The sequence below is a fragment of the Lactuca sativa genome, chromosome 4, assembly GCF_002870075.4.
Source record: "Lactuca sativa cultivar Salinas chromosome 4, Lsat_Salinas_v11, whole genome shotgun sequence".
NCBI classification, from domain to species: Eukaryota; Viridiplantae; Streptophyta; class Magnoliopsida; order Asterales; family Asteraceae; genus Lactuca; species Lactuca sativa.
The window spans coordinates 322,127,360-322,141,113 of record NC_056626.2 but is presented as its reverse complement, the minus strand read 5'-3'; the positions used below and the strand labels follow the sequence as shown (position 1 = coordinate 322,141,113).

General features: G+C 34.3%; 1 protein-coding gene across 1 annotated transcript; it reads left to right on the top strand.

The window, feature by feature from the left end:
- The first annotated feature begins 2,856 nt into the window (after window positions 1-2,856).
- Window positions 2,857-5,472, top strand: LOC111908277 (S-adenosyl-L-methionine:benzoic acid/salicylic acid carboxyl methyltransferase 3). The gene is made up of 4 exons (XM_023904105.3): window positions 2,857-2,950; window positions 3,089-3,505; window positions 3,608-3,862; window positions 5,003-5,472. Exons 1-4 carry the CDS (start codon window positions 2,876-2,878, stop codon window positions 5,360-5,362), a joined length of 1,107 nt encoding a protein of 368 aa, XP_023759873.1. The 5' UTR covers window positions 2,857-2,875; the 3' UTR covers window positions 5,363-5,472.
- The last annotated feature ends 8,282 nt before the right edge of the window (window positions 5,473-13,754 follow it).

The window sequence follows — 13,754 nt, the reverse complement described above, 5'->3', positions numbered from 1 at the left end:
TTATATGGCCTGTGAGGATTGGTATGCTAGTGACCTGTTAGGTCGATACACTAGCTATGAGTGAAACTCTATGATTGATGGTCAATGAGATAAATATGTTTGCTATGTGAACATGCCAGTATATGATAGTATGCGTACATGGTTAGTTACTTGATGGCTGGGTTAAGGCGGTCCTGCTTTGAGCTAAAGGCCAACACACCCTCAGAGCGGTCCGGGGAGAATGTAGGCCCACACGGCAGACCAGTCATGTTGAAGGCTCGAGATAGATTCAGATAGACTGTAGGCCCAGTAGGGCGGACCAGTCCGGCCGATGGCCTAGTATATATGTTGTTTTGATTGATCGTTATGGCTATGGTTCTGCCAGTGTGGTATTGGTATTTTGGGGGTAGCTCACTAAGCCCTCGGGCTTACAGTTTCAGTTTATTGTTTCAGGTACTTCAGGAGAGCGAGGGAAGGCGAAGGCGTGACCGTACCGCTCCTCATCCTCATAATCTATTTTGGGACACTCTGATGATAAATGAATTGGAAATGTTTTGTAAAAACAATTACTATTTGACTCTTTTGTTAGTATTAAAAGTTTAAATATGGCGTAAATTTAATGGGTGTTACATTGATGAAAAGTACCGTTTTCTTCAAATATTTGACGGACCGTGTGATTTACAAATTCTGTTCCTACGTCACTTTGGAAAATTTTAATCTTTCGAGACAGTTGAGTTTGCACAATAGTAATGAAAGATTTTAAAACTGCATAAAACCCATTTTGGATTTTAACGGATAGAACCAAGTAAAGCGAGAGTAGTCATCCACAAACACAACATAATATGAGTAATCATCAGAAGAAACTGGAGCCGGTCCCCATAAATCACAACGAACCAAATCTAAAGGAAGAGATGCACGTTTAGGATTCAACTCAAAAGGTAAGCGTTGGCTTTTGGAAACTTGACAAGGTTTGCAAATAACAGGTTTAGGAAGAACAGATGTGACATTCAAAACACCAAGTTTATTAAGAGAACTAATAACATCAAAATGAATATGTCCTAAACGATTATGCCATAAGTCAAAAGAAGCTTTTCTTGAGACACCAGAAGTTGCCATCAGGGCCATTGAAGCATCTCTAAGAACATATAATCCATCCTCACATAGGCCGCGTGCTATCACTTGTTTTGTTACCCTGTCCTGAATGTTAAAGAAGGGTTGAGAAAATAAGACATCAACTGGATGGTCCATTGTGAGTTTACTAATTGACAAAAGATTTTTGATTAACTTTGGGATGACCAGAACATCATGAAGTAATAATTTATTTGAAATATGAGAGTGAACAATGTGAGAAATAGGTAACTTATGACCATTGCCAAAAAAAACTTTCATATTATAGTGATGTGGGGCCGAATGAGAAGTGTTTTCGGTGGAGGGTGTCATGTGAGCTGTGGCACCCGAATCCACATACCAGTTTGGATTCCCTTAATTAACATGGCATTGAGATGTAAAGGCTTGAGCTAAGAGTGCATCTGATGAAGGTGCATTAGATGCATAGGTGGAAAGAGATGGACATGAGGAGGCATAATGGCCATTGGTTCTACACAACTGACAGTGGGGTGGACGGCGACCACCACACCCTCTTCCCCCATTCTGATTTCCTCCATGATTTCCCCTTGAAAAACCTTGTTGTCGTCCTCTGTTGGAACCAGATCTATTTTGTTGGGACAGAAAAACAACAGGGGGCGTGACAGAGCTGTGAAGAGACTTGAGAAACATCTCATGGCTTTCAGCCTGAGAGAGAAGATCTCGAAAAGCAGGAGAAGGCTTTGACGTGCGAATGGCAGTAGAAAATGTTTCAAACGGGGCTCCTAAACCACAAAGGAACCCGTGGAGCTTGTCCATCTAATCTACCGGCTGCCCAATGGCAGCGAGTTTGTCATACACTATTTTGAAATTGCGACCAAACTCTGAAACAAAAGAAGATCCCTTAGAGAGGGTGCGAAGGGAATCCCTTAGAGAATGAATCCTCTCTACAGACGAATTACTGTAGGCAGATTCTAAGGTGACCCATATGTCGCGAGCTGTGGTAAGACCCAAAACCTCAGCCGCAACTTCCTCAGTCAATGAGGAGTTGAGTAAAATGACGACACGCTGATCACTATCATGCCAGTTTTCAAGTAACAGATTGGGAATGGACTTGTCTTCAACTGTAATTGTGGCGGAAGGGGCAGTACTGCCGTTAATGTGAGCGGAGAGTTTCTGATAGGAGAAAAGAGGGAGCATCTGGTTTTTCCAGAGCAGGTAATTGGCGGATCCCAACTTAACTAGGATCATGTGAAGAATGATATTCATTGGAAAAGTACCATCATCAGATGAAGACGTAACCATTTTCAGGTACGAGGAGAAAAAGATCGGTGGTTTTTAGGGTTTAAGAAGAAATCAGTGATCTGAGGGAGGGATAGAGAGAGGCTGATACCATATAGAAACTATTAAATTAACCACACCTCTGAATGAGGTTGAGTGTGTATATTTATATTTAGTTGATACAAACTAATCTCCTGTAAACTAGGAGAGATGAGAAACACGATAAGTACAACAATATGATAAATACATATTCTAAGATTTATCTAATATTAACAAGTTCTCAAAATATTTAATTAACATATCATACCAACTATTCTATTTTTGAAAAGAACAATTCTAAAATATAACAAATTTTTTTAACACCAAAATTTATTAAAAAAGTGACAAGGTGGACGCTGGACCACAAAGAGGACAAGAATAAAATATAACAATCACAAACAAATAATAGATTAAAAATATTTTTGACTTCATCTATAAATAGACGCATTCCAAGAAGAAGAGTAGAGTATCATTTTTCTCATTTTCGAGAGACATGGAAGTCACTCAGGTGCTTCATATGAATGGTGGCGATGGAGATTATAGCTATTCCAACAATTCCCTTCTTCAGGTGCAATTCATACTATCCTATCCCTTCCATACATGCGACATATATATATATATATATATATATGTGTGTGTGTGTGTGTGTGTGTGTGTGTGAAAGGAAATTAACAACGTTTATTAATTAAAACTTGTTTTGTAATAGAGAATCGTCATATCAATGACAAAACCCATAATGGAAGAAGCTTTGACAAATCTTTACGATGCTATGAACTTCCCTAAAGCCCTAACCATGGCGGATCTTGGGTGCTCATCTGGATCAAACACTTTACTGGTGGCATCGGAGTTCATAAAGATCTTAGACAAGATAACCCAGAAAGTAGGTCATGTTCAATTGCCTGAAATGCAAATATATCTGAATGATCTGCCAAATAATGATTTCAATGCCATTTTTGATTCCCTATCAAAATTCCATTTGAACATAACAACACAAATTACCTCCACTACGTCTTCTCCACCTTGCTACTTTTCTGGTGTCGCTGGATCATTTTATACCAGGCTTTTTCCCAGCAACAGCATTCATTTTTTCCACTCTTCCTACAGTCTCATGTGGTTGTCCCAGGTCTCTCTCTCTCTCTCTCTCTCTCTCTCTCTCTCTCTCTCTCTCTCTCTCTCTCTCTCTCTCTCTCATGAATAGTTGTACTAATGAATCTTTTTTGAGCAGGTTCCTGAATTTCATAACACAAACAAAGGGAACATATATATGTCAGCAACAAGCCCAACAAGTGTCATAAAAGCATATCGCGAGCAATTTCACAAAGATTTCCTCGTTTTTCTCAGTTGTCGTGCGAAGGAGATGGTAAGTGGTGGTCGTATGGTTTTGACGATACTAGGGAGAAGAAGTTCTGACCCTCGGAGCAAAGAATGTTGTTACATTTGGGAGCTCTTAGCGATGGCCCTAAACGACATGGTTTTAGAGGTAAAACTTGGCTTTTTTGTCGTGAGAATGTAGAAACATACCATGATGATAATTAATAATATGACTATGATTGATTAGTAGTTAGTTAGTAAAAGGGAATATTCATATTCTTAAATTAAAATGAACCAAATTTAGTTATTAAAATCTCAACTAAAGGGCAAACTAAAATTAGAAAAACGACGTCATCATGTAAAAACAAAATCTAGCAATCACAAACCAAATTAGAAACAGACGATTTAATACTTAAACATAGATGCAATTAAATTAAATACAGATTATATAATTAGTGTATATTCTATAGTAAGTTTTAATATATAATTCGGAAAATGAATATTAAAGTTTCTTTGAAAAAAAGATTTAATTCTATAATACTGTATACTACTAATTATCTTATCTTTTCAAGTTAATTTCAATTTTCAACGTTTCAATGTTTTACTTTAAATATCTTGGATGCATGGTTTCCAATTTAAATATTTGATACAAATTTTAAAAGGGAGTTATATGGCTACGATGACAATAATATTTTTAGTTTTTAAATTGATAAACGCTAAAGGTCACTAATGAAAAATGAAAGTTGAAAAATACCCTCAATTAAATATATTTACTGAAGAAAATGATATTTAATAACAAGTAAACAATAATACTACTGTTAATCTAGGCCATTTATTTTTGCTAATCCAACGATTCCAATCAATTGTTAAGTTCTCACATTAATAATTATTCCCAATAAAACTTAACCTCCTCCTAACTTACAAATTTTAGTTTATAGACACCTGATAGTATTCGAACCGAAAATAATTTTTCCTTAAATAATTAAATATTTAATTGAAATTTGGTTTTGAAGAATAAAAATTAATGGCATTGATTTATTCATGACATATTTTCTAATATCTTTTTTAATATTATGGATATGAAATTACACTCATGAGTGCCCAAATTTCCAATTTGATATAGCGGGATTTGAATTTAAATAAGTTTAACAAGTTTCATGTTTCTTAATATTAGAAAAACAAACAAATAGAGTTGGAAAACGATGTCATACGTACAACATATTGTTTAATTGACTAACAAGTGACAAGTTTATGTTTTTTTTTTTTTTTTAATATGGACAAGTACTCATTATTAAGTTCTTGTAAGCAGGGACTCATAGAAGAAGGTAAAATGGACTCCTTTGACATTCCACAATATGCTCCTAGTGCTAAAGAAGTCAGTACCGAAGTTGAGAAAGAAGGATCATTCATAATTGATCGATTGGAGGTTTCTGAAGTTAATTGGGATGCATATGCAGACAATTGTCCAAATCCACCGAAGTATGCGGAAAGAGCATACAATGTGGCCAAATATATGAGAGCAGTGGCTGAACCTATGCTTTTAAGTCACTTCGGAGAGTCTATAATAGAGGAGGTCTTTCTAAGGTATAAGAATATACTTGCGGATCGAATGTCAAAAGAGAAGACAACGTTCGTCAATGTTACTGTTTCAATGACGCGGAAATGTTGATCTATTATGGTTTAATAGATATGGTATCAGTTTACTGTGATGTTAGAAATCTGAAAATGTATTGATTATCTGAATAATAATAATAATAAATACGAGAGTTGGTATTTCCACTGGTTTTTTTATACATGGACATAATTTTAAAAGAAATTGACAGTTATGCCCTTTATTTAAATTTGAAGTATAATTAATTATAACAAAGCATTATACGAAACCATAGCAGAATAAATCTTATTTGCACCAGCCCCACAAACATAAAATGGTGGTGCTTCCCAAAAGACTTGACAAATCGATGATAAATTCTTCGAGTTGAATAAAAAAAGAGTAATATATGAAATCACTGCACTACAATATCAGAAATACATACATTAATCCTATTTATTATTGATCCCAATTATTGATGAAAATGTTGAAGACTTCGATTCTCCAACTAAAACAAATAATGGAAGCATCTTTATAACCTTGAGAAATTAGTAGGCATTCACATTGACCGTGGCTGTGAATTTATTGTTTAATCAGAACATGTTGCTAATGAGTGAAGAAAGGTTTAGAGGTACAACAACGAACATGTTGCTAATCAAGGAGCTATTGATCTAGGTTTTTCAAACCCTCGTGATTTCTTAACTAGAACACGTTGCACACTGCATCAGGAGAAGGTTTAGGGAGTCCATATCATAGAGAGGAAAAGGTTGTCAGGTTTGCGTCAGGAAGAACCATCAGAGAAGAGAGGAATCCGGTGATTTATAGGCATCCGTGGTGTGGGTTTTTGATTTTATGGTGAAAGAGAAAGAGAGATATTCATGGAATTTTAGGGATACAACTATTACATTTGTATAGGGGTGACAATGGTGCGGTTCGGTACGGTTTTTGCCCAAAAACGAACTGAAAACTGCAACTTCGATTTTTTGAAGTTTAGAAACCACACCTTTTGGCTTTTATACGGTTCGGTTTTTTCGGTTTTTTATTGTTCGGTTTTTTTTTTGCGGTTTTTTGTCAGTTATTATTATTATTATTATTATTATTATTATTATTATTATTATTATTTTATTTTTGTTTTGGCTTTTGGTTTTTTGCGGTTCAGTTTTTTTATGATACCATCACTTATTGGTTTGAAATCAAATAATATAACCATTTATCTAAGATGTTTCTAATGCTCTAATATAATACGAACTAAATATAATATTGTTACACATTTATATGAGATAATATCAATTAATGTATTCATAAAAATGATGCTATAATCGATAGTACTTCATATTTAAATGTTAAAAAATATCAAACATTATTTGTACTTATAAATATCACTAAATATAAGCTTAAAAATATAAAATCACTATCTGATAAGATAAGTATTTATATTTATAGAAATGTTAATTGTCACGAGTTCTTGGTTCTTACAAATAACAACAATATATATATATATATATATATATATATATATATATATATATATATATATATATATATATACACACACACACACACACGGTACGGTGCGGTTCGGTTCATTGCGGTTTTTACATGACTAGGAACCGCACCACACCGAAGATTTTCGGTTTTTACAAAACTAAAAACCGCACCGTTGGTTTTTATTTTGGTTTCGGTTTTCCGGTTTCGGTTTATGCAATTTTTTTGGTTTTTTTGGTTTCGATTTTTGCTCAATCCTACATTTATATTTGATTTTCTAATCCCTACGAAGGGAATAATAGATAATTTCATTTAAAAATGTGTGGATGCATTAAAAAACCATGGAAATGAGTTTTAGTTTAATCAAATCAAGATGCTAGTGATTTCGTAAAATATGTTGTATGTGATTTTTGTTTAGAAAACGTTGATGTTTACACCCATGTTTTCAAAATTTTATCTAAAACCACTTTCTAATAACTCTCAAGACTTGGAATGGATTTATAATTTATGCATGAACATGTATTACCTAGACATTAAAACACAACAATCATCAGATTTCAATGATGTATGCCTATCATATTGACCAACTTCGTTTTTCTTAAACTAATTTTTTTATGACTAAACATATCCTAGAAATGATCTTGAACTATCATATCGACAAAATGTTCTTGGAATGCACAATCAATTTTGTTTGTAAAAGTGCTTGCAGTAAAATGATTAGATAAGGATGTGTTTTGCCATAATATAGCGATCTTGGTTTCCAATGGACTAAGAAAGCTTTTCAAGGGTAAATTTTATGTAGGAAAATAGTGACCGCGCATTAAAACAGTTTGATAATATTATTATTAATAATAAAGTTTTTTGGGTTATATGGACAGTCTAAACTATTATTGACATATTAGTTTATCAGGTCTGATTTTTTAATATATAATTGATTAATAAATCAATAGATATTTATAGAACTTAAATGAGTAAAGTTTAAAGGTTTGAAAGTCAAATCTTATAGATTAGTATTTAATGACCAAATAATTATCCGGACTAAGGGGGTGTTTGGTTTAGCTTTTTAGAGGTCAAAAGATCTTTTTGGAAAAGTTACAAAAAGTCAGGTTTTCCTGACTTTTCCAAAAAGTTGATTTTCCTTCTTTGCAAAATCCAAAAGTAGCTTTTAAAAGTCTTTTACCAAACATCTTTTGTCTATGATCTTTTTCTAAAAGGACTTTTGGCTATTTAAAAGCTAAGCCAAACACCACCTAAATCCTACGGTCCTACCCTTATAAATAAGAGTGCCAAAATTGGATCTAGGGTTACACAATACATCCCATTTGATTTAAGCATCTCTCCACTCTCAATATCCCAATTTGCCTCTCGTCACGACACAATTTTTTCGAGCTCATTATGTGTTTGAAGATCAGAAGCCTAATTCTATTAGGGTTTGGTGCTCATGTATGTTCATCATCTAGAGATCTATCAGGTGGTTGTCGTATTGCTCTTTGGGTGCGACTACAAAAGAGGAATCTTAGTTTCGATCCTAATCATCCGTTCCACTGGTTAGAACACACAAGACAAAAACTATAAGGGTATATAATCTTGAATCCCCGTTTATGTTTAGTTTCATTAGATCTGATTGAACTTGTTATCCTCTTTTGGATTATTGGATTATTTTTTATTGCTTTTGATGTAACTTTTGTGGCTTCTTTGTGTCCCTATAACCCCAAAATTGCATCAGAGCGCCTTATTCATGTGTCTTTCACTTTGATTTCCAATCTATTTCGTGTTAACCTATTTACATGAATGTGGAGTGATTAGACTAAGTCACCATAATTTTAAAAAATTTTAATAAATCGTTTTATAACTGAAAATGAGTTAAAGTTTTAAGAATAAGTTGTTTCTGATCAATCTACGCAATACGTTGCTTCTGCTTACACAATGCGTTTGTGGTTGGAAACCCAAACCTTAGTTCTTTGAATGTGGTGTGAACTTATTGGTATGTGATGTGTGTTCACATATGGAACACAACGCATCACCTTTTTGTATGCGGCGCTTGTACATTCAGAGTGGGGGGAGGCTTAAACCAAATGTTTATCACCTTGTTTTTAGCTTTATATTGTCTAAATCTAATGATTAGGATAAATTAAGACATTGTTTTTTTAAAATGATCTCATGCATGTGAGATCACATAAACAATTGTTGGGTTTTATTCAAAAATCAGTTTCTAAAAACACTAAAAACGACAACAAAAACTTTAAAATCTTGAATAAACATATAACTATTGTATTCCCAGCAAGGGTCATCTTGCAAGAAAAAGAAATATTTCACAACCATAGAGGGAAAAAGATAAACAACTTACGGCGTCTTTGCATTATCAAAAGGAGGCTATGGAGAAGGCAAAAGTGCAAGAAGAAATCCTCCAAAGTATGACACCAACAATAACCAACTTAATAAAAACTAGGTCTAACTCTTAAGCTTTAAGAGAAAAAACGGTGTGACTTAAAAAGAGCATGGACGTAAGTATTCTTTTAACCCTTTATGAAGTAGAGAGAATTGAGAGAAAGAGATAGGTGTATACGACTTTTTAGGAAGCAAAAGAGAAACCAAATGAAAGACTTTAAGTCATTTCTTTTAGCCATTAGATCTTAACACTTTAATACTTTCCTATATGTCTAAAATCCTATACTTAATTATTATATAAATACATGCTTCTAAAGCATGCATCCTTTAATAAACTAAGTAAAATAAATCAAGCATTATCTCCCATTCAAATCCATGGTTCTGGAGACATAAAAAAGATAAAATCTATCAAAATTTTCATTTAAGATTTTATAATACATAAAACATTTATCCCTTTTGCTAAAAGATAATAATTTTTCTAGTCTAAAAAGATGCTAATGACTTGATAAACAACACCTTATGATATTTTATGATACTTGACATTGAAAACTAGTATTATCACAAATTAAATAATTTCCAATAAATTATAAGAGTTGTGAATATTTATCAAAAATTAAATTCTTATAAATAATCTATTTTTAGTGTTCCGTTTGAGATCATACGTTATTAGTAATATTATTCTAATATGATTATTGAGCATAAATATCTTTCAATATTCCACTTGTACAAGACTAATTATAGATTTATATAGATAGTGGTGAATGTCTAACAATATGTCACCGACCCCAATAACAAATGACAAAGTGTTGTTCAACGACATCCAATTCCCTAAGAGCTCAAAGCTTTAATTGATGTATCAGGTAAGTTATCAGTTATCACTTTTTCACATGCGTCATGTTAAACATAAGATATGAATTGTAATCATTCTCATTTAGTTTTCAACTTTTAACAATGTTCCTTATATGTTTAACTCTCAACACATAAGAGGAATAAAATTCCATATTGAATACTTATGCCTCATATATAATTCATACCATACCTAATAATGGCCTTTATAAATGTTTGGTCAAAGAAAATTGTTTAACCACATTAAGATATAACATTCCTAACACTTGAGCCCTGAATATGTATATTAGGTATAAGGACACAAATGTAATACGTTTATCAAGTATCACTATTAACAACGATCCTGTTGGATAAGGTGTCTAAGTCCATAACTATATTTGGTATGTACTTGACTCGATTTAGCATGGTCCATTGGGTTGCACTTCACCGGAACAATTTGGACTTTGAGAAGAGGATATGTATGATTTATTGATATATTATTAGTCATAATATATTAATATGAAATCATATTATTTAATTAGTATTGATCAATAATTAATTTGCAATTAATTTTGTGGTCAAAAGAGACTAATTAAATATATAGGGATTGATTGTGTAAATCATTCATTCTTATAATATGGGCTAATGATCCATGATTCCTTATGATGGGTGTAACATCCCGAGTTCAGGAGTGCAAGTTCAGGGTTCAAAGTGTAAATGTGAAAGGGCAACTCGGCGAGTCCATGGGTGGACTCGGCGAGTAGGGTCGCGTGTTAAGTGGCCAACTCGGCGAGTCGGCGGCTGGACTCGACGAGTTGGTGCTGATTGGAGAAAACCCTAATTTCGGAGGATGAGCCCTATTTAAAGGACATTATGCCCTCTCCCCAGCCTCCTTACCCCCTCTTGAAGTCCAGAAGACCCTAAGGTGCGTTTATGAGTGATTAAAGAGCTTTTGAACCTTGGAGAAGAGATTTTGGAAAGCTAAGAGGCTTGGAGCAAGGGGCTTTGCAAGGATTCGGATTTCCCTTCTGTTGGAGCTTTCCTTTAAGGTATTATTTTGTTGCTTGGGCTATTATTCATCATTTTGTAGTTTTTGGAAAAGATAGAATGTGGTGTTTTGAGTTTGGAGGTTAGATCTATCACACACCGAAACCCAGGGCGGAAACGTTCCGGGGCGGAGGTGACTTCATGTTGAATATCATAACCAATGTACATAGTAAGAAAAGTAAACAACCATTACATTACATATAAAATTTTACATTTGTTTGAAAGTGAAGCTGTACAAGTGTTATACATAGTATATATGAACAAAAGTAAGACGAGTCGTCTACGCACTCCATCTTCGCCAAAAGGATCATCGGGTACCTGTCTAATGCGGACCTAAGAATACAAGCAGTTTGAAAATGAGCAAAAAGCTGGTGAGTTCATAAGCGGTTTTGTTTTCTGAAAATGTACAAGTTCCTTTATGTTTTCTGAAAAAGTTACGCACCAAGAAAATCCCATATTTTCTTAATAGTTGGTTATCAAATCCAAAATGTAATGTAAAAGATGTACACTGAAAACATGGTTGCCCTTGTGAACTGTAAATTTTAGTTATCTTATTTGTTACACGATTCTGGTTATGTACAAATGTTATCCCAGGAAAATCCCATATTTTCCTAAATGTTGGTTACCGATCTGAAATGTAATGTAAGAGATGTATACTGAAACCTGGTTATCCTTGTGAAATATACTAGTTTTAACACGTATATAAAACTAATAAGTACAAAGTAAACTAGTTACTAAATCCATTATTACTATAAAGTAAATCTCTGTTATCCAAATTGCGAGTTCCATAACCATATGATAGACTAGATATGGCAATAAGTAGTCCAAATCACTTTATGAATTTCGTCACCCTTGAACCTTTCGGTTCGGCTGTAGCTAGCAGCCAGGTGCGGGGTAGCCAGCCCCGTATAGATCTATACACTCAAGTCACGCTCCCTATCTAAGAGATTCTGGTTACCGGTGCAGTCCTTCACTCGCGTATCTCTGTGGAGTGTTCACCGAGGACATGTCTCCAATTTATAGGAATAACAAATTTACTTGTAATAATACAGAAATATCCTGTTACAAACTATGATCCTCTACTCGCGTATCTCTGTGGAGTGTTACCGAGGACAAAATAGTGTATTAAGTTTCATGTTCAGGTTCAAATGTTAAGCTTTTAACTGATATAATGTGGAAAAACATTTGTGAAAATATAAAATACAACATTTTATAACGTTTTTCACAAATAATACGGTATTGTGTTCTGTAAGTTCAAACAGTTATCTGTTATGATTGTCAATGTTAAAAGCATATGAAATATAAAACACAACACATGTAAAACAAGTTTTTGAGTACAAGTATTCCTTGTACTTCGCTTGTATTCCCCCCTGAAAACAGTGACAAACTTTGAAAAAGGGTAGGGGTATGAATTCACCAGACGAGAAAACGTGACGGTTTGGATGCTAAGTGTCGGTCCGGGGCTTGATAACGCACGAGGCTCCTATGTAATATGAAATGATATACAAATGTATCTAATTAGATTTTAATTCACTAATTAGATATGATTATACACTCCAATACAAGAAAACACTTCAATCCAAGTGTTTGGAGTGACCCGGGTGACATCTACGGACGTATATGGCTTGGATAATGTGTTTACTCTTCAAGAGTAAACTCCTTATGGAGATTTCGGCCCTAAGACCAACTCCACATGAGTTCACGGCCGTGAACTCATGGATAAGGGGTTTTATGTTGCTAAATGGTCAAATAACACTTGGGAAAGGTTGCTATGATTTAATCTAAGGCATAGGAATGAGTTTAACCATCAAGGACATTACCAAATGGAGTTTACGGCTATAAACTATGAGTTTACGGCCGTAAGCTCCTATGTAACTATTCCTTACATGATTTTGTGGCCCTAGATCAATCACATGTGTTTCAAACCAATTATACAAGCCTTAGAATGAATTTAGGGCATCATTTGACTTGTGTTTATGAGTTTACGGCCCAGGAACCCATCCTTGGGGGGTTTATGGCCGTGAACTCCTAAAGGGAGGGTTTTCATCATGTTTAAGGCCCCTAAATCGATTGTGGTTGGTTGTAGAATTTAATCCAAGGCTATTGGTGTGTTTAAGTGGCATTTAAACACTTGAAATTGAGTTTACTCCCCATGGTAATGAGTTTACGGACCAAGCATGTTCTTGGGTAGTAAACTCAAGTTTACTCCCCAAAAGTTAAGTTCAAGGTGTTCTAAGTCCGTTCCATTAAGTCATTTAGCCATATCTAAGCTCCAAAGGTGGTTTGGTAGGGTTTTAAGGCTCAAAAACCCCTTTTATGTGTGTTCACGGCCCAAGAATGTTCCAGGGCCATAAACACATAAATATGGTCCTTTTTCAAAGCTTAATCACGAATTTGAAAGCTAAGGATGCTGATCTATGAGTTAGCGGAGTTACCTTGATGAATTGGAGCCTTAATTTGATGATTTTGGACCTTAAGTTTGGATTTGAGGAGAGAGGTTAGAGAGAGAGTAGTGAGAGAGTGCAAAAGCTTCAAATAGAAGCTTAATCAACTTTAAATATGTTCCAAGTTTGGGACATGGTGGAATTCTACCCGATACCGACGTTAGACGAGGCTTTTGGTCACACCCAATCAAGTTGTTGTAACCCGATATGGTCGATTCTAAAATATTTCCGATTACTAAAATGGGGTGTTAATAAGAGTTCTAAATGCGTTAGGACACCCATTA

Bases quoted from the DNA above. Each gene is read 5' to 3' on its own strand.
- LOC111908277 (XM_023904105.3), top strand. From the start codon at position 2,876: ATGGAAGTCACTCAGGTGCTTCATATGAATGGTGGCGATGGAGATTAT. The intron at 3,506-3,607 runs GTCTCTCTCTCT...TTTTTTGAGCAG, and splicing joins GTCTCATGTGGTTGTCCCAG to GTTCCTGAATTTCATAACAC. The intron at 3,863-5,002 runs GTAAAACTTGGC...TCTTGTAAGCAG, and splicing joins TAAACGACATGGTTTTAGAG to GGACTCATAGAAGAAGGTAA.